The sequence below is a fragment of the Oxyura jamaicensis genome, chromosome 2 (genome assembly GCF_011077185.1).
Source record: "Oxyura jamaicensis isolate SHBP4307 breed ruddy duck chromosome 2, BPBGC_Ojam_1.0, whole genome shotgun sequence".
In the NCBI taxonomy this organism is placed as follows: domain Eukaryota; kingdom Metazoa; phylum Chordata; class Aves; order Anseriformes; family Anatidae; genus Oxyura; species Oxyura jamaicensis.
Window position 1 is genome coordinate 85,730,630 of NC_048894.1, and position 19,809 is coordinate 85,750,438.

Here is a 19,809-nt window from a genome sequence, read left to right on the forward strand (position 1 = left end):
GTATACCAAATCCCTTTTGGGGCAAACTGTAGTTAAAACAAGATGCAGATATTCTCCCTTGCCAACATAATTTCACATTTCATTTTGCAAGATTGTTGACTGTTTACAATGCCTTTTCCTTGTAGTTTTGAATAACAGTCTCTCTCTCATATCCACATCTTGTCTTATATATATTTTCACTTAGGTCATCTTTAATCCCCTTCTACCTCCAGATTTCTCATAGGTTTCAAATCCAGTTCCATTGATCCTTAATTAGGAACTTGAAGTCCTAGAGGACTGCAGTAAGATGTGTTTTTCTGACTGCTTTCTTTGCTGTTTTTGTCCTATGTCTTCAATAATTTTAGACTTTTGTTTTGACATGCCAGTGCTGTGTTTTTTTCCTTTTTTTTTTTTTTTTATTTAATGTCTTTGGCATAGAGCTCCACCTGGCATCAGCACAAGGATAAATTATAGTTATATTGCTAGTGAGTAAGCTTCATATTTCAGAGCCAAAGAAAATAGTGGAGTAGATTTATAAAGGGCACTGTGTTATCTAAAATACCTCCTGGAAGTGGCTTTCAACTGATGCAATGTCAAATTATTGCATTAACCTTTTAGTAATTAATGACCAGACTTTGACTGTGACCTTTCAGGATTGTTCATGAAACAGTGAACGTACCATTTACATAGTCTTGTATGAAGTAAAATGAGAAATTTGCATTTGAATAGACTTACTGTATGATTAATTTCATTTTAGAAAATGTCTGAATCCTTATATGTTATTCTCCAATCCAATAGACAACATTTTTCCCAGTTCAAATAAAGACAATTATTCAAATATTGAAAGTCTTCTGCTTTACTATGCTGCATATGCATTGTACATACAGAGAAAGTGTGTGTTCACACAAAGAATATATGTACCATATGCCAGACTTTGATCATTGCTGCATGGCAAAAGCACAACTTCTCCAACTTCTCCTTTTTTTTTTTTTTTTTTTTTTTTTTCCCGACCGTATATTCCTTCATTTATTTTAGTAATTGTGGACAAAGTTGCCATTATATGTAACATAACTGAATACAGGAAGAATATGTAGGAATTTAAAATAGTACTGAAAGACAATTTGTCCTATTCAAATGGCATTCTGAAAAGTGTATTTTCCAGTCTCAAAGGTTGGGATTTGAGGCTTTACTACCTAGTAATAGTATAAGTGTCTAGAAAAAGTTCACTTGAAAAAAAAAAATCTCTCCACGTTAATACCCATTGTCTGGTATTAGCAATTTCTCTGCCTCTCCTCATCCTTTGATAGGCCACAGGTAAGTCAAAACATTAGTCTAACATAATTCTGGAATATTAATGGTAGATAAAGATGGTATGTAGTAACGGGAAACATGTCTTTGCAGAATTTATTTTTAATGTAGAGATGGACAGTATTTTTTCTTACGAAAAATTTTTATCAGTCATGGGTAGATGATAAAATTATACAAATCAAAATTAATCATCTCATTCTATATATTTTTTCCAATACTGATCTCTTTCCTGCCATTTGTAAATAATTACCTGTTAGATGCACAAGAAATATGAAAAGTATTTCAGCTGGAACTAATATTTTTCCTTTTTTATATTTTAGCTTTGCAATCAATTTAGAATAAACCATAAGGCTTCAGGAAAAAAAAAAAAAAAAAAAAAGCTTAAATGTATCTTCTGAGAGCAACCTCAGACACCTTTTGCTTGTTGCCAGATTATAAACAACTAAATAGCCAGCTTTAATTTGGTTATTTCCTGATAGTTTGATTCGGTTAAATAATGCATCTTCAATGAAGAATTCTAATTACTATATGGGATATTGAAATGTATGGTTACACACAATGCTCTATTATGGATTTTTTTTTTTTTTTTGTATTTTTGTTTGAATACTGGTCACATTATTATATTTCTAAGGTATTCTGTGAATGCTTGAGACCTTTATGCTGCTTCAATTAAATGAGGATGTGTCATCAGATTTTTGCTTTATTGTTTTCTTAATTGACTTTTTTCAATACAATGAACACAATTTCAGTGGATTTTCATAATATATTTATAAATTTATATTCTGCACTAATCTTTTTAAACAAGATACAATAAGAAATCAGTATGTGAAAAAGACTGAATGGGATGATTAAAGTATTTCAGACCTTGCCTCACAACACAGTGTGATGTACACATCCAAGCAAATAGGTAGTTAGGAAAATAAATCTGAAGAAAAGAACAATTAGGAGACAGAATTAGAACTGAAGATTAGACAACTTTCACTGGGAAGTATGGAGAAGAACATGGCAGGAAAAGCAGACCAAGTCTGGAACCTTGTGTCCAAGTAAGGATTGTAGACAGATTCTACAAGTCAAAAAAAAGAAAAAAAAAAAAAAAAAAAAAAAAAAAAGAAAAAAAAAAGAGTATTATTTGCAAGTAAATTAAAAACAAAGAACAAAAACTGTACTGAGAAGAGGCTGATATATATATATGGAAAAGGAATACATCAGAACAACATCTAAGTGATGAGAAAACATTATTCAAGGAACTTTCAATATGTAACTGTATAGATGGTAATTTCAGAAATGATTTAGGAAAACTGAAATCTTGGAAGAAGGCTGTTAAGTCTAGAAAGACCTAGATTAAACAAAAAAAAAAAAACAAAAAACAACAAAAAACATATACTTTGTTATATGATTCAGAGTCCAGACACACAGTGAAAATTACCCAGCATCAACTTCAGATGGGCAAAATGCAGATTAGCAAACAGCTGATAGCAAATAGTAAAAGGTTAAGATTTTTTCAACTGTGTAAACAAAAAAGGGAGATGAAAGATTCCTGTGTGGTGAGGGAGTGGATAGTAATGAAAGGTGAACATGTCACCAAAACTGAAAACAAGCATACTTTGTTTTCTTTCACCTGTTTTTCAGTATGGATAATGTAGGGTCAAAGGCACTTTGCTTAACAGTTAAGGAGGCATAGAAATAGAATCAAATTCCAACAGGAAAGCAAAACTCAGACTTCGGTATATTCACTTTGGGGACATAACCAGGCTATCAGCACTGATTCTAGCACATGGAGACCTCAGGTCTGAAAGTGTGGATTTTGGAGACATTAATCAGATTGGGGCTATTCTGCATAATTTGAAGATAAAGTGTATGTTACAGCAGAAATGCTTCCCGGTGCTCCTCAGAGGCATGTGTTGTCTGCTTTAAAGTTTATCTGTGTTCCCTTTCCTCCTTGCTCAAGAAACCATGTTGAAACCAATTGCTTGTTGAAGATGGAGACACGGCTTTGTCCTTCATGGCATAGTTTCATACTGTCACTGTGTAAGCAGTGCCTCCTTGTTTTTTTCTTTCACAATTTTTAGGGCATGTTCTCTTTCTTTGATATTTTATGCCATATGTCACTTGCAGATATTACTTTCATAAGTCTCTGGATTTTCAATAATCAATATTCTTCACTTTTAACAGGTTTTCTCATCTTTCTTTGTTTCTAATTAAATTGGCCAATATTATTTTCTCATTGTTTTTCCTTTGTTATTTTTTTGACCAAATGTGCATAAAGGAAAGGACTGTTTCATTAACAGGGAGAATCTTAGTTTAATAATTAAGACAATTTTCTGCCCTGTTAGATTCTGTTGAAAGAACTATACAAATTAAATCATAGAATCACAGAATGGTTTGGGTTGGAAGGGACCCTAAAGATCATCTAATTCCCTACTACTTGTCATGGACAGGGACACTTCCCACTAGACAAGGTTTCTCAAAGCCCCATCCAACCTGGCCTTGAACATTTACAGGGATGGGGCATCCACAGCTTCTCTGGGAAACCTGTGCCAGTGCTTCACCACCTTCTGAGTGAAGAATTTCTTCTTTATATCTAATCTAAATCTATCCTCTTCTAGTTTATGTCTGATGATTCTGTTCTGCCTAGATCACCTTCTTCTTCTAAAAATATGTGTCTTAAAAGGAGAATTCATCTTTAATATCTTTATGCAATTCTTTAAATTACGGGAGTTTTCAGATCAACATTTGGATTCAACCCATTTTTGATTCACAATTTCCATTCTCTCTTCCAGGTATGGTACAACCAAAAGGGTTTCCATTCCCTGCCATCCTACTTAAATGAACTCAATAACTTCATTCTGTGGCTGAATTTGCCTCCAGCTGTGGATTGGAGACAGTATGGTAATAGCCCTTTGAGTTTATTCATATTGCTTGAAAAATAGTTTTTAAATAAAATAAGTTTCAATGTGAAAAATTGTCATGGTTTCAAGTCAGATTCAAGAGTCAGATTTTCTGGAAAGCTTTGGAAGTGAAACTTTAATTTAAATAGAAGATGTATCTGTGTGAAGAATGTAGTGTGCAATAAGGTATAATCTGGATTGACAGCTCACTGTCTATGCCATATGCAGTTGTTACAGTTTCTTACAAAGGACATTCCTATGGAGTAGGTATAAGTTGGTTTGCTATGGTTGAGGTTTTTGTACCTGGAAAATGACTTGGGGCTTGCTTAAATGGGGTGATTAATGCAAAAGAGTATGAATTTAGAACTTGTTTGTCACTTTACTCATTAAGTAAGTATCCAGGATAAACCCAGAGCATCCTGTAAACTCATACTGCAACGTAATGTCCCATAGTGTCCTGTTACTCCAGGAACAGGAGAGGCTGGTGTATCTTACTATTGTACATACCAAAAGAGAGATTTTTGATATCTGAATTTGATTCATGTACCCTTGAACTGTATAGAGCTAGTTAAAACATAAATTTTACAAACCGTCTTATGTGGTAATGACTTCAGAGAAAGAATCAGCTGGTAACACAGTGAATTTTGAGGATGTTGAAATCCAGTTTGAAATCTGAGTTTGATAGTTCAGGCTAACATCTGTTCATTCCAATTCCTTTCATTCTTGAGGTTCTGTTAAAGCAGAATTAGCTTGTATTGGAGAAATCTAAAAATAGCTTATGACCGATTTTTAAAGAATATTTGAAAAGATTATATACAGTAGGATGGTTATGTATAAATGTGAAATTATACTCAGAGCTTCAGTTACTTTTCTCCATCAGTATATCTGTGGGGAAAAAATACCAGAGTAACTTTCTTTTCTTTCTGCCTGCCTGTTTGTCTTTCTCTGGGGAAGGTAGTATTATTATTTTTTTATGTGTGATGTTCACATTGATTTATGCGTTGCCCTTTTCCAGTTAAAACAAGGTAATTGTAATTTTTCATTTTCAATTTGAAGACTTTCAAGTTGGGTTTCTGTCCTATTTAAGCACAGTAGAAAACATGGAGAGGTTGTACATCAGCAAGATTTTTGTCTTAGTTTGATCTTATACGATTCATATGTGTTAGTTTTCAAGATGGATGGAGTTTTATTTTTCTTAAATGTATTATAAGAACAAATCACAGTTAATGTATTTCTTCAGAAAGTTTAAATTTAAATGAAATCCAGTATTTTAATGAGATTTTTTAATAGAAATGAATATTTAGTTTCCCTGCACTTGATGAATAGTGTTGATGCTGACTTGTTTTCTATAGCACTACGTACCCCATTCAGGGACTTAAATGTTTAAGTACCTCTACTTTTCTATGTGTCATGGGGATTTGGGAATTTATCATCCACATTAGGATTGAAGAAAATCATAGTTATCCCAAGAGTTGTGGAAATGTTATATTTTATGTCTCTGCGTGACATAAAAATATGATAAACAAAATAGTGCTTGGCAAATACTTGAAGTGTTGCACTATCATATATAAATCTCGCCACTTGATATAAACTTCTGGCAGAATATCTTGGGTAAATCTCTGCAGAAATAGATTTTATGAACTAGAAATAAATTTATTTACGTGTTTCTCTATTGGAGAGGTGCAATAAGGATGAATTGATCATACTGTTGAGACGTAATGGAGAGGGACCTGACATGGAAATCCTAGTAAGAAAGTGAAGTCAGAAAAATACGGTATATAAAATACTTATATACATACATATGGGTGTTTGTGTATATATTTATATAGTTTTTAAGTGAACAGTTTTCCAGTGCTGTATGGGGCACATAAACCCACTATTAAGATGAGTTTAATCTGATCTCCAAGTCCATTCTTTGCTAGAGGAGAGATTTCATTCTTTTTCCCCTGTAGAGAATTTTCATTAGTCTTTAGCAATGTTTGGAAGGCCACAGTGTTTGCCTCATGTAATTTTATTGTAAAAAAAATTAGATTGGGATGACTGTTGAAAAAATGGTGTGCGTCAGCTGGAGGTGCATGTAAAAAGATAGATTGAAGTTGACCAGATTGATTTAGAGTAGTTTGTCATAGTTAATGGATTGGATGTCTATTCTGGAGCATCAGTTGAGGAATACTTATAAGTCTCATTTCTGTACCAGGTAGATAGCCACATCTAGCTTCATAATCATGTAAGTCTGTTTCTATTCTGGAAAGAATTACCTCACCTATCTTACTGGAAGGGAAATCAAGTCCATTTTGTTTACTAGTTGTTATAAATTCAGTGACAGATAATGAAAATGAACATGTTAAGAAAACAAAGAAGAAAAAACAAACAACACCCCCAAAAAATATTAAACTTTTTTTTTTTTTTTTTTTTTTTTGTCAAAACTCATCAGCTTTTGTTGGTTCTTAAGCCTATGTATATGATGTTTGTATATTGTTAAATCTCTTTCTGAAATGCTGCATTTCAATTATTAGTTAAAGCAATTGGGAGCAAATACCAAATGAAATAATGAAGTAAGAGGAATAAAACATTTAAAGGCAACATATTTGCCATAAGCTTGAGATACAAATTCTGATCAAGTAGACCTATGTTATTCTATACAGTTGCATCAAAATGTGTTAAACATACCAGACTGTAGGGGAAGGATTATTATCTACCTTTTACGGTAACTCTATATAAAGAAAAAAGGAGCGGTAGTCATCTGTAATGATGTCTGTAAAGTACAGTGGTAAAAAAAGAAGTTCTTACATAATTACTCAAAGAATGGAAATGTATCAGTATAGAAAGGCCTGGTGCTGCACTGCTGCCACATCTCAGTACTTCAATAGAAATCATTGGCTTTTTAAAAAACTTTTCATGCTAGGGATCATTGTAAGGTTCATGTAGCATTCTCATTTATTTGAGATTCAGTTCTTCAAAAGAGCTGAAGGGATCAAGAGACCCAATTTCAGCTGAATTTTGGTGGAAAGTGACTGTACAGTCTCCAGATCTGCAAATTGTAACTTTAAACCTCTTTTCAAAGGAACCTGTGAAACACCATTTAGTAGGAACTTTCTTATCCCTGTCTGGTTATTGGGCCAAAAATAAAATTTCAATCACTTTTGAGGTGCCACCTATGAAATGTTCCATAAAATGAAAGTTGTAATTTCAGTAATTTTTCATTTTATAAAAACAGATGTGTCATTGTAAATTCAAAATGCCCACAAAGGAGAGCTTGTGGACCAAGCCTAATTTATAATTAATTATATATCATATAACTAATTATATATATAGGCTGCAACATGTAGCTTATCTCCATTTAAAAAATATATATGTATGATTTCATTTTATTAAAGAAATGTAGATTGGTCTTCTATTCAAGTCTGTAACAATTATGATATTTAGGTTTAGTAGTACAGGTCCAAATTGATTTATGTGCTCAAGACTCACTATGCTACAGGGCAGAAAGAAGAGATATTTTGTAAGGAGCCAAGAGACAGGCTCAGATACACAGTGCAAAACAGCATATTATACCTAAGTACAGCCCTGATTAGCCTACAGATAAGGTATACAATCTAGAAGACACTCGAGACTTTTTCCCTAGATCTCTCCAGTCTATGCTGAAAAAGTACTGCCTGGTTCATATCACTGTCTCTCTCATTCCTGCTGTAAAACCATAGATCTTGTAATGCCTAATTATGTGAAAAGTTGCGTCCAGGCAGTATGGAGTGGACTACCTACTATCTTATTTATTAACCAGCAGGAAGGAAACATTTTGAGTCTCTAAGACTATGCCAATGTGCACACAGCTTTCTTTTCTGAGTAATAGTCATGTAGTTTAGATTTGAAATAGAAGATCTAGAGGTATCGTTTGCAGACTGTCAATGAGGAGAGGAGGGGTTTGCAGACTGTTGCAAATGAGGAGGGGTTTGCAGACTGTTGGTATGAGGAGAAGTGTCTTGAGTTGTGCAGTTCCTGAATGGGAACTGAGCAGGATTTTTCCTATAACTGCCAACATGGCGTTCATGTCAAGCATCTGTAATAAATGTGTTTTTCTTTTTCCTGTGAACGAGAATAAGAAATGGCAGTATTTTTTTCTACAGAATGTCATAATATTTATAAAATTTATAAAGAATTAATTTTATCAACTTAAGAATGCCTTTTAAAAGATTGGTACCTAAATGAGTTTAACTGGGAACAATGTAAGGAGGAACAGGAATTTTCAACCTGGAAGAGAGACTACTGGGAGAAATCATGGAGAAGTTGAAGAGGATACAATTAATTGTTTATTGCCTCTTCCACTGTGAAAAGTGTGTGTAGCATGAAGCTCCTAGTGGCATTCCAAATGTAAATACAACATCAGCAACTGGATTATTTTTGCAACTTATAGTTAAGCTGTGAAACTCCAACTGCAAGTTGTTGTAGAAGTTAAAATCTGCATAGGTCTAAGAGTAGTCAAGGGAGCACTTCACTTTTCGTTACCACCAGTCCTCAAGCTGTTTTCAACAAGGGGGTTGTCAAGCAAAAATTTGTATAAATTATTAACAGTTGGCCCATTCAGTTTCTCCTGTTAAAAAATGCTGAAGAAACATTAAGTCTTATAGTGCACTGGTTTCATGATCTTTTTTTTTGAATAGATTAATTTAGTGTATAAATATGTGATTTTTTATTTTTATTATTTTTTACCAGGAGGATGTAATTTTCCAAGCTTTCAGTGTTGGAAAGTGGGGAATAGACAACAATAAAACGCTGGTCAACTGCAAGCCAATGCTTCTTTCTGGCATAAATGGACAGTTCTCAGAAATATCTCTAATCTCTCACAATTCTAGTAATTCTATTAGGTAAACAAGGAGAAGAGAGTACCAAATCTTTATAATCCCACTTTTTTTTTTGTTGTTTTTGTTTTTGTTTTCTGGTTAATATGGCTTCCAGGACTATTAAAGTGATTATGCTCCCCCCCCCCCCCCCACCCCCCCCCATTTTATTAGAGTTTTTCACTGAGCAATAGAAGAGGTAGCAACTGAGACTTTTACCTTAAAAACAACCCCAACCAAACAAATAAGCAAATAAAAGCAAACAAAAAACCTCCAACCTACTTTTTAGTTACCTGTGCTTGCAATAAGATAGAGGAAAGAAAGGAAAAGAATTTTGAAAACCAGCTAAGAAAATATCTTACCAAAATAACATGTAGTTTATGGTGTGTTGTGAATGACACCTTAGTTCCTTTTCTGAACTATACACACAGTCAATTTACATGTATACATACAATCATGTTTCTTACTTTGAGATGCTGTCTGGTCCATCCCACTCTGATCAAGGAATTAGTGCCCCTCATTTCCCAAGCTCTTCATTTTTCTATTAGAGAAGGTTAAAAGGTCTAAGAAAGTCCTAGTATCGTGGTGTTCATTTAATCTCTGAATACAGCATTAAAACCCTGATATATATTTTAAGGATGTTCATGGTCACAGTTTTTCTTGCTCCAAATTGCTTATGCAGGGCTTTGGAAAGATTGGAATTAGTGGCTATCACAGTTTTTTGGTTTGTGCCCATAAAGAAGTCTAAACTGTCACTGTAAAAATAATGTGACCAAGGCTGTACCAAGGACATAGACAAAGAATGATTTAGAACAATTGCAAAAACTGTGGTTGCAGTTAAGTCAGGAGAATGTAATAGCAATCTGTAGATGTGGAAGAAATCATTTTATATTAAGAAATTTATGAAAATATGCAGACAGGATTAGAACTGAATCATTTTGTATTTGTAGATATTGCCTGTCATGTGTGCTTCCCTTGTGAATACTGATTCAATAAAATTTGTCCTGAAGGTAGTTCATACAAGGCTTGCAAATAAAATCCTAAAAAAAAGAAACAAACAAAAAAATACCCTTGCAAAAGCACCATGTACATCTGTTTAACAGAGGCTTTGTCATTTAGAACTTATTGGTTTATCTGTCCTTTATGTTTTTTATTTTAAGTTCTCAAAGATGGTGTTTAGTTTTCAACATAATGAGTATCATCATAGCAGCTTTACATAATAAGAATGTACATAAAGGCAAGAAAGCAAAGCAATTAGTACATCATGCTAACAGGTATATTGGGAGAGAGAGATACGTAAAGAAAGACAGTCTAGGTAGTTAAGAGTAGAAATCTAGGAAGAGATAGATTATAAAAGTATGCTTTTTTTTTTTTTTTTTTTTTTTTTTTTAATAAAGAAATACATGTAGTAGCAAATAGCTTATACCAAAATGATAGGGCTATTCTTGTCTTGGATGATATTGTATAGTTTTCTCTTCCATAGGCTCAAGAGAACTTTTTTTTCCTCTGTGAATTACAGGCTTGGCTTTATGTAAATTCATCATCTATTTTTAAACTGTAGAGGGAGGGAGGAAATTGTTATACTAAAAAATGTAGCAAATGCAGGAAAACCTCATGATCCAGACTAACTAAAAAATTTAAAATAATGAATGAAAGGCAAAATATTGTATTTATGTTATACTCTGATAGGATTTTAGAATTCTAACACAGAGCTGAATGTAGGTTAACAAGAACCTACTTCAGTTAATTGTAATCGGCAGCCCTGAGAAGTTTCATCTTGGCTGTGCGTATAAATTTCCAAAAATGTAATCCTTTGTTTCATCTACATGGTCTGAATGGAAATTGAGTGTAGAAAATGGTAGCTACTTCTAAGAAGAGCAATTACTTTTTGGGACCCTTCCATAGTAGGGAATTAATGCAGTGCAGTTTGCTTTTTCATCAGTATTGTATGATACAAGCCTGCAAGGAGTGTTATAGAATCAGGGAGTCATTAAGTTTGGAAAAGACCTTCAAGATCATCTGGTCCAACCGTCTTACTACCACCACTATCACCCACTAAACCATGTCCCTAAGCACCAGGTCCAACCTTTCCTTGAACACCCCTAGGGACAATGAGTCCACCACTTCCCTGGGCAACCCGTCCCAATGCCTGACTATTTCTGAGAAGAAATGTCTCCTAATTTCCAAACTAAACCTTCCCTGGCACAACTTGAGGCCATTCCCTCTCATCCTATCACTAGCTACCTGTGAGAAGAGGCTCCCCACACCTTCCTTTCAGGTAGTTGTAGAGAGCAATAAGGTCTCCCTTGAGCCTCCTCTTCTCCAGACTAAACAACCCCCATTCCCTCAGCCACTCCTTGTAGGACTTGTGTTCCAGGCCCTTCACCAGCTTCGTAGCCCTTTTCTGGACATGCTCCAGGGCCTCGATGTCCTTGTTGTAGCGAGGAGCCCAAAACTGAACACAGTGCTTGAGGAGTGGCAGAGTACAAGGGTACAATTACCTTCCTGGACCTGCTTCCTACACTATTCCTGATACAAAACAAGGTGCAAGTATTATGCTATTTAATTATGCTATTTAATGTTTATTATTATTATTATTTATTATTATTATTATTCCTGTCCTCTCCCTCCAGCAATTATCTCTTTTTCACAGTCTCTGTTTTTTCTGTAGTTGTATCGGTATATTTCTATGCATGGGACTGAAGTCAACTGCTGTAGACTTCTGTATGACAGCAATGTAGTAATCTGAAGGTTTTGTTAGTTTACTTGCGGGGCCTGTGCACTCAGTAAATACAGGCTGTGGTGATTTCAGGAGAGAGATTACTTCCCAGCACATTAAATGTTTCTGAGCAGAAGTTACTCTTTGTGAAATATTTGATGTCGTTTTTTGTCTCCATTATATTTTGCATGGTTCATTCAATCCCTGTGGGTCTTTTTGAAAAGTTTCAGAAATACAGATGATCTTTCTCTATAAAATTCATTGATTTGGTTCTCATATGTATAATTGGCCAAACCTATGTTTATGAGCATGAATTCATTTGTGCAAACAGTTGTGTGAGTACTATTTCATAGCTCTTTCTTTTCTAGTGCTTCTCGATGAATTTGTCAAGAAGTTAATAGCAGAACAATGGGATACAATTCAGACTATTCCATATTAAGTAATGGAATACAGTGGAGAACCTTCCTGAATTTCTGGCAAACTGCTCCAGTTCTGGACACTTTATGGGCGATAATTCTCTACTATAGTCCACATGACAGCTTTACTTGTTTCAGCTATGGGAAAAGGGCTATGAATCAGCAGGAACCATAGTTCATCAAGCCTGGGCATTTCCTTTTCATGGGCAGGAGCTTTAAGATTTGCAATCTCTAAAAATGCTAGCCTTTGAGGTAGAACAATTTTACTGTAAGATTTCAGTCATCTGAAGCTGGGGGGAGAAGAGCTTGGTTATAGCATTCAAATTTTTAACCATGAGGGCAAGACCTTGACATTCTGGGAAGCTCCTCTATAACTAGACCTTTCCTCATGGCTATAGAAGAAGAGGCCTAGAGTCTGTATTTTTTTTGCCAATTTAGCTAAGCACTAGTGAGTACAAGAACACTTTGTGATGTTTTCTGTTTTTAGTGCTTCTGAAATTATCTGAATTCCCATTTTTCAAAAGCTTCCATCAGTTGTTGTTAGATTGTCTGAAAATCATCTGCCTGTCTGTCAGTCTGTCTATCTATTTGTCTCTGTATCTCTTCTAAGCGGGTCTGAAAGTAAGTTCAGACTGGTTTCAGTCTGTCTATATGGTAAAAATCTGGTTTAATTTTATTTTTGGCTATTCATTTCCAATTCAATAGGAATCCTTGTATATATGAAGTAAAGACATTATTTCTTCTAATATGTACACATTTATTCAATCACTGAGAATGCTTAGAAAAACTTTCTGGGAATGAAGCTCTTTTGGATCATGGTGCTTCTCCTTTACACAAATGGAATTTCAGAAAGCACTTGATTCCAGTGGAAAAAATAGTTCTCTCTGATATGTCTGTTTTTACCTCAGAACAAATAGCAGCTATTGTTGTTTAAAAAATCAATAGTGTAAAAGAAAAACAAAGAAAAAATTTAAACATCTCCTCTAGGCAAATGACAAGAAAGACATCTGCAAATAGCACATGTATTTACTAGTGATGAACCTTATTGGCCTGATTTTTCTTTTGATTTGTTAACTACCTTTGGGCCTCACTGTACAGTTTTTGACAATATCTGGAAAATCATTACCTTCTACTAGTTTTTTATGTGAGTTAATCATCCTCCTCTATTTTTCCGCTTTTAACCCCACAGTGCCTTCATGATATTGTAATTGTTCTGTCTTTAAAATGAGGAATGAAAATTTAAAATGGCAAAAATAAAAGCATAGATGTACTCAGTTAAATTGCACCTATTACTGGAATGAAGACAACATTTATATTTATACAGCTGGACACTAAGAAAGCATGACAAAGTGCATTCAAATAAGCGGTACTCTGTAAAGTTCACCTGAGTCTACTAATAATATATTTCCTTCCCAAACATACTTGGAAGATTATAATTGTTGTTGGGATGGATTTTTTTTTTATTGGGAACAGACCAAACTTAATTTAAAAATACCCTAATCAGTTGTACAGCTCCTCTTGCACTGACAATCTCATCCCCCTATTTTTTTTATTTTCCTTGAAAAGAAGAAAAGCAAACAGCCACAGTTTTCATCCATAAATTATCTTCCAATTCCAAAGTTCAATTTTCATTTACATAGTTGGCTACATTGTTACAAGCTGGTTGTACCAAGAAACAGAAAACTCTAGGTATGCAGTTCACATGTAGGATTTTTCTCAGCCTCCCAATTGGGACCTATTTTAAATTTTAAACCCTGTGTTTTCAATCTGAGGTATGCATTTGTGCCTTTTTTTTTTTTTTTTGGGGGGGGGGGGGGGGAGGGGGTTGTTAATTTAGCTGAACAGTTTTGTCTGCAAAACATCAGCCATATGCAATCTAAAACTATTTTTGGCACTGATAAAACATGAGGTGCTTTGATAGCAACCTAACTTAATCCAGAAGATCAGATATACAAGCACTTTCTGCTTTATTTTGTGTTGTCTCTTTTGTGATACAGATCCCACAGCAATACATGACATTGTTGAACCTAATTGCAGTTCAGAGTGCAGAAAAGCAGCTAGTACTTATGCTTATTCATTAGATCCAGACTCTGGAAATCACTCAACAAGATACAGTATTTGGTTTGGCAGCTTGGTGGCTGAGCTCTTTCTGTTGCTCATTAGGTATTTGGCCTTTTCATTCATCTCATGTAATGAGGTTTCAGAGAGAGAAAGGGGTCACATATAGGTGCTGGGTGGTGTTCTCTTTTGCTAATGACCAGAATAAGATAGATGACACCAACTCAAGACACCAATTCAGCTCAAAGCTATTAAAAAATTCCCTCAATGTCCCCCCAGATGGCTCTGTCTGGCATAGGCAAGAGGTGTAAAATGGAAGAGAAGCTAACATTTTAGTTTGTGAACCTGAAATAAAATTTAAAAGAAAGTCAGCTACTGTTATTTAATAATGCCACGTTTTAGCATATCATTAAGACTGTTCATTTCTCAACACCAGTTTGGTTTATTTTAGTTGAGGGAAAATGTCTTAGACATTCTACTGTTTTGTGTTAGAAATGGTATTTTGTTTAGAGCAGTAGTAAAACTGGAGTATAAAGAAAGTAAATTTCACATTAGTCTGAGAGTTTATTTTAATATTTTTATATGAAAAGGTAATATTTTTGTAGCATAAAGAAGAAAACAAGATCATATAGCTCTGGAGTCATACCACAGATCTGTCCTAAATATTCAGGTGGTGGTTTATAGGATTCCAGTTTAAGGATTAATATGGGAGAACAACTAAAGTCTACATCAGTCATAATTGTGCTGATTTCTTTGGTGGTTTACATACAGCAAGCCTTCAATTTCATTTATAGGCTGAAATTTGTGTTTTCAGCAGTTCAAAACCATGGAGAGAGGAAAATTTTCTCTCTCATTTAATAAAGCATATGAAAAGTATACTTGCAAAGTATTCAGTCTTTGTGTTGTAATTTGTCAATGAAGGAGAGGGATTTTAGAGCTGAATCCTGGTTCTGGAAAGTGAAAGTGTAACTTGCAGGTCCAGGGTCTATTCGCTTGCCAATAGATAGTCAAGGAAGGGTTGTTAAAAGAGACAGCAAGTTGACTTACCTGTGCACTGCTTTAAAGCCACCTTCCTTCCAAGGGCAGCAAGTAGTTTGTAAGGTGATACTTTGTACGGAAGATCAACATCCTGCTAACAGGTGCTCAAGCAATGAGATGGCTGAAGTTCTTACTTTCAGTTCTTCATCCTACTCCCTATTTCATCTTGCTTTGCTTCTTCTTCTTCTACTTCAGGCATTTGTAAGTTCTGCTTCTGCTTTGCATGCTTTACCTGTTTTGTTCCAGGACTGACTGTTTTCATGGAAATCAAAAAGTAAGTGAATCATCATGTGAATTTCCAAAGATGGTGTATCCTAGAACTCTTAAATCTTGATGTAGCATTTACTCTTTCATAATTTTTCTTTTCACAGGGATCACACTCTACAGCCAACCTTACGGAGGAGCCTTGTTGGATGAGGACAAAATGTGAGCAAACTCTTAAAAAACAAAACAAATCAAACAAACAAACAAACAAACAAAAAAAAACAGCAAAACAACAACAACACAAAAACCAGCTGCAATGGCTAGGCAGTTGAAGCTGTTAATTCAATAGGCATGTATGTTCCGTACAATGGCTGTTGACTTGGTAGATAAAATTCAGTTCTACTGAGTAAAGAATGTTCTCTAACCTGCTGTTTATACATTGTCTACTGTTTATATTAGATAGGTTGCATTATTTTCTAGAAAAAAAGTATTGAATTTACCCTGACTGCACTTTAGAGTGTTTGCGAGCAGGTTGTGACATTCTCAAAGAGGTTAACTACCTTAAATGGTTGTCAAGTTTCTAAATTTTATTTTATTTTATTTTATTTTGTAAAGGCAGAAATATTTGCAAAAGTTTCACTTTGCTTTTCAAACTTCTAAACACAGTCTGTGTTCTGTAACTAATGTATAGTTTTGTAGTTTTGTAACTCAACACATCATCTTGCTCCTGTTCTCTAATTGGATGTTGACACTGTAGAAACATGGTCTTTGCAGGCAGGATTAAGGTCCTAATGTGTGCTGTTGTTTCAGTAAAGAATTGGACTTGAAAATGTTTTATTTATTTATTTATTTATTTATTTATTTATTTATTCGTTGTGTTTTCATTACAACATTTTGCTTTGTATCCTAGAATGGAGAATGTTCGTCAGTGTGGGGTAGCACTGTGTATCATGTTGGGTTTCTCCATCCTCACTGCATCCATTGGCAGTGCCATTGTGAAAGACAGAGTATCTGGCACAAAACGTTTGCAACACATCACAGGCCTGGGTTACAAAACATACTGGTTTGCTAATTTCTTCTGGGATATGGTATGTATCCTGTGGGGCAGCATGTGAAAATTTTTAACTAGTTTGCTACAAATGAGCAAAACATGTGGTCGCAAAACATGTGAATAAGATTTGAGTTGTATAGAGCAACAATTTTTGTCTCTCGTGTTAACAAATATTGTGGCTCCATTCCTACTTTATTGCTCTGAGATAAAATTCCATAAAGCAGGCACTGTGTTCTCCATTTTTCAAAGATGAATTGTAAGAAGGTAAAGTGTATGCTAGCTTTAGGCACCTACAGTATTTCACAAATAAAAGGAAACTGTCTAATCAACCTAGACACAGAGGATCTTCCACACAGCTGTTCATGACAAGTTACTGTGCTTTCAGTGCTTTGAGTTGCCACTGGCAAAAGCTTTCATATTATGGGAGAATCCTGAAGATACTAGTCAGCTACTTTAAAGGCATAATTAGGTTGTTTTTTTTTGGTGGATAATATGAGAAGTACTCCCTGCTAGTATCTATTTCTGGCAAGATAGACAGTAGAAAATCTCTTTTATGATTTCACTTTCACAGAATGACCTACATCAGAAATGGACAAAGTCTCTGTCCTGCAAGTTTGTTTTTCTCCAGCAAAAGTAATTTCTATCATTCTAGCATTACAAACAATACTGTTAGCGTGCAGTTAATTAACAAATAGGAAAATCTGAAAAAATAGTCTTTCAAAAATACTAAGGAAATTATTATTTTTCCCTGGAGCTTACCCTTCTAACCAAATGTAAAGACAGGAATGCCACTGAGACCTGATTTTTGCATTAGATTTATGCCAACAGATTTAAACAAAGTAGGATTTTTTGCTTATCTTCTTCGAGTCTGAGAAGTTGATATCTATTGAGGAAAATAAGCAAAGGTGGTGAAATAGAATTAATTTTCTCAATGCAATGATAATCATTGTCACTCACTTTTCACCAGCTGTATAATGTAAGTCCTTCAATTTCCCTTTAAGTCTAGATTATCCAAATTTTCTCTAAAAATCTTCTCTAAAGGTGCCTATTAAAAAAAAGGCAATTTTTCTCCATTTATATATATATATAAATGTGTTTGTATACATATATATGTGTTTGAAAGGTGTTTTCATAATTCACCTGTAATGAAGCTTGCTATAGTATTAGCTGACTGTTTGGAGGGAAGTTGGAAACTGGGATTAGGGCATCTAATTGTGGGAAAGGGATAGAATTCCTCCTTTTAGAGAATTTATGTGCTCCATGTTGATTGCTCATTTAGTAACTGTTTTAGAAGGAATTTGTGAAGAAGATGTTTTGGCTTGGCAGCTTTGTTTCAGAGGCAACAGTGACTAATTGGAATCCTGGATTATCCAAAAGTAATGCAAAGGTTCATCACTCCAGAGGAGGGAAAGAAATATTTTGCACTTTGTTTAACTCACTGGGTAGTGGAAGGAAGGTCTGGACTCTGGTATAGGCAATACAAACATGAATTAGCCTGGTCAAGAACAGATTTTTTAGAACACTCTATTCTCATTCAAGATATTCTAAATCTGAAACATTAGAGCTTCACCCATCCATATTTGTAATCAGGATTTTCACACTTGAGCCAGCTTGAAGTAAGAGCACATTTATCCAAAAGTTATTTACCTGGCCAGTCAATCTTTATATTCCCTTTTCTGCCATGTCAGATGAAAGGGTTTGGTTAAAAACTTGGTCTTTCATCATTCAGTTTCTCCTTGTGCAGTGAAGTCAGCTCTTTGTTATTTTCTGCCAATCTCCTCCTTTCAAAATGTTCTCACAAATTCAGCATCGTACTGCATGATCAATCATGATCTGGGAAAGAACAGACACTACTTTAAATGCTAATTGTGCTGCAGATCATCTGGGGACACTGAACGCATGAATATATGAACTGTCAAATTTGAACTCCCTTTACACATTTTAAGCACTGCAGGCCATGTCCTGTCTTATTGGAAGCATAATCTTTACTAGACCTGCAGAAGTATTTGAAGTATTTGATTTATAAAACTACTGTCATAAGAATCAGGCTGTTCTTTGTGTATTTATGCACATGAATAATATTCACTGCAATGTTCAACAAATAGAAAATGTGTAAGTGCTAAGAAAATTTCATGACAAATAGAGATATTTTGTTTAGATTAAGCTTGTTTCAGTAGAGGGGCAATTAAGATTATTTATTGGTGCCTAACTTTTATAACATACCATGCTTTCAAGCAAGATTAAATACTATTTAATGTTAAAAATTATTTATTTCTAGAAAACAAGTTAAATATATTCATTTGTTGAAACACTTTAGGACTCAGATGCTTTGTGACTTCTATACGATGTTTGTTAAACAGCTCCAGAATAAACTGAAGCCCAAATCTATGGAGTGGTGTTGAATGATATTTATTTATGGCATTGATGGTGCCATAAGGTACACTGTGAACAAGATGAGAACATTACACTAGTCTACATTTTGCTCAATTGCCTTTCCCTTAAAAAATGTTATCCTCCCATTGGCAAGGAAATTATGCCTTCTGGTTTAAGCACAGACAGGTCTGCATTGTCCTTCAGTCTGAATGTTTACTTTTACAGTATGTATACTGTGCTACACTGAGTATTTAGCTAGACCTTGATTGCAATCATTTGTTGCCATTATTGCAGTTTCATCTCAGAATCTCAGCTATATTAGAATAAAGTTAGATGTTATATAGCATGGAAGTGGAGGCAGTCACTACCCTAATGATCTCAGCTTCAATGCACAGAGCAGGCAGATGCTGGGAATAGAACCAGGCGCAGATTTTCACATCTTGCCATGATTCAGTGTGAACAGAGCACCTGTCTTCACTGTTTGGATATGAATCCCCTGTACCAATCACATCCCCACACTAATAAGTATTTGGTTACCATTATATCAAGAGACTAAATAGAAATTGCTTTCCCTGTTGCCTAATGGCTGTAAGTCTTGTAAATGTTATGCCTGTTCCTATTAAAAAACTGTCATTTGCTTCATCAGCACACGAAGTCCTTCATTAACATCTCTTTCAAAATTGTCTTTACTAGTATCCTGTAACTGAAGCATAAATCAGTGAAACTGCTCTTTCTGGATACAAGAAACTGTATTCACAATACAATTGGATATTTTGGAGCAATAGTCCCATAAGGACTCATTATCTGGAAGAGTTAGCTTGTTAAATGGATGTATTGGAAAGGTGAATAGAAACAGTATTAAGGGGAATACTCTATAGCTGGATTTTATTTTGTCAGGGTAAGTTTCATGTGTATATATGTGTAAGAGGGGTAGCTTCAT

The 19,809-nt window shown here is 34.6% G+C and overlaps 1 protein-coding gene across 1 annotated transcript in view; it reads left to right on the forward strand.

Annotated features, from left to right (window-relative positions):
• Positions 1-19,809, forward strand: part of ABCA13 (ATP binding cassette subfamily A member 13) — a 195,658-nt gene that overhangs the window by 127,940 nt on the left and 47,909 nt on the right. The window contains exons 47-49 of the mRNA XM_035318461.1: positions 4,068-4,176; positions 15,613-15,667; positions 16,356-16,533. Of these exons, the coding sequence (XP_035174352.1) occupies positions 4,068-4,176; positions 15,613-15,667; positions 16,356-16,533 (342 nt within the window). The remainder of the gene's footprint in view (positions 1-4,067; positions 4,177-15,612; positions 15,668-16,355; positions 16,534-19,809) is intronic.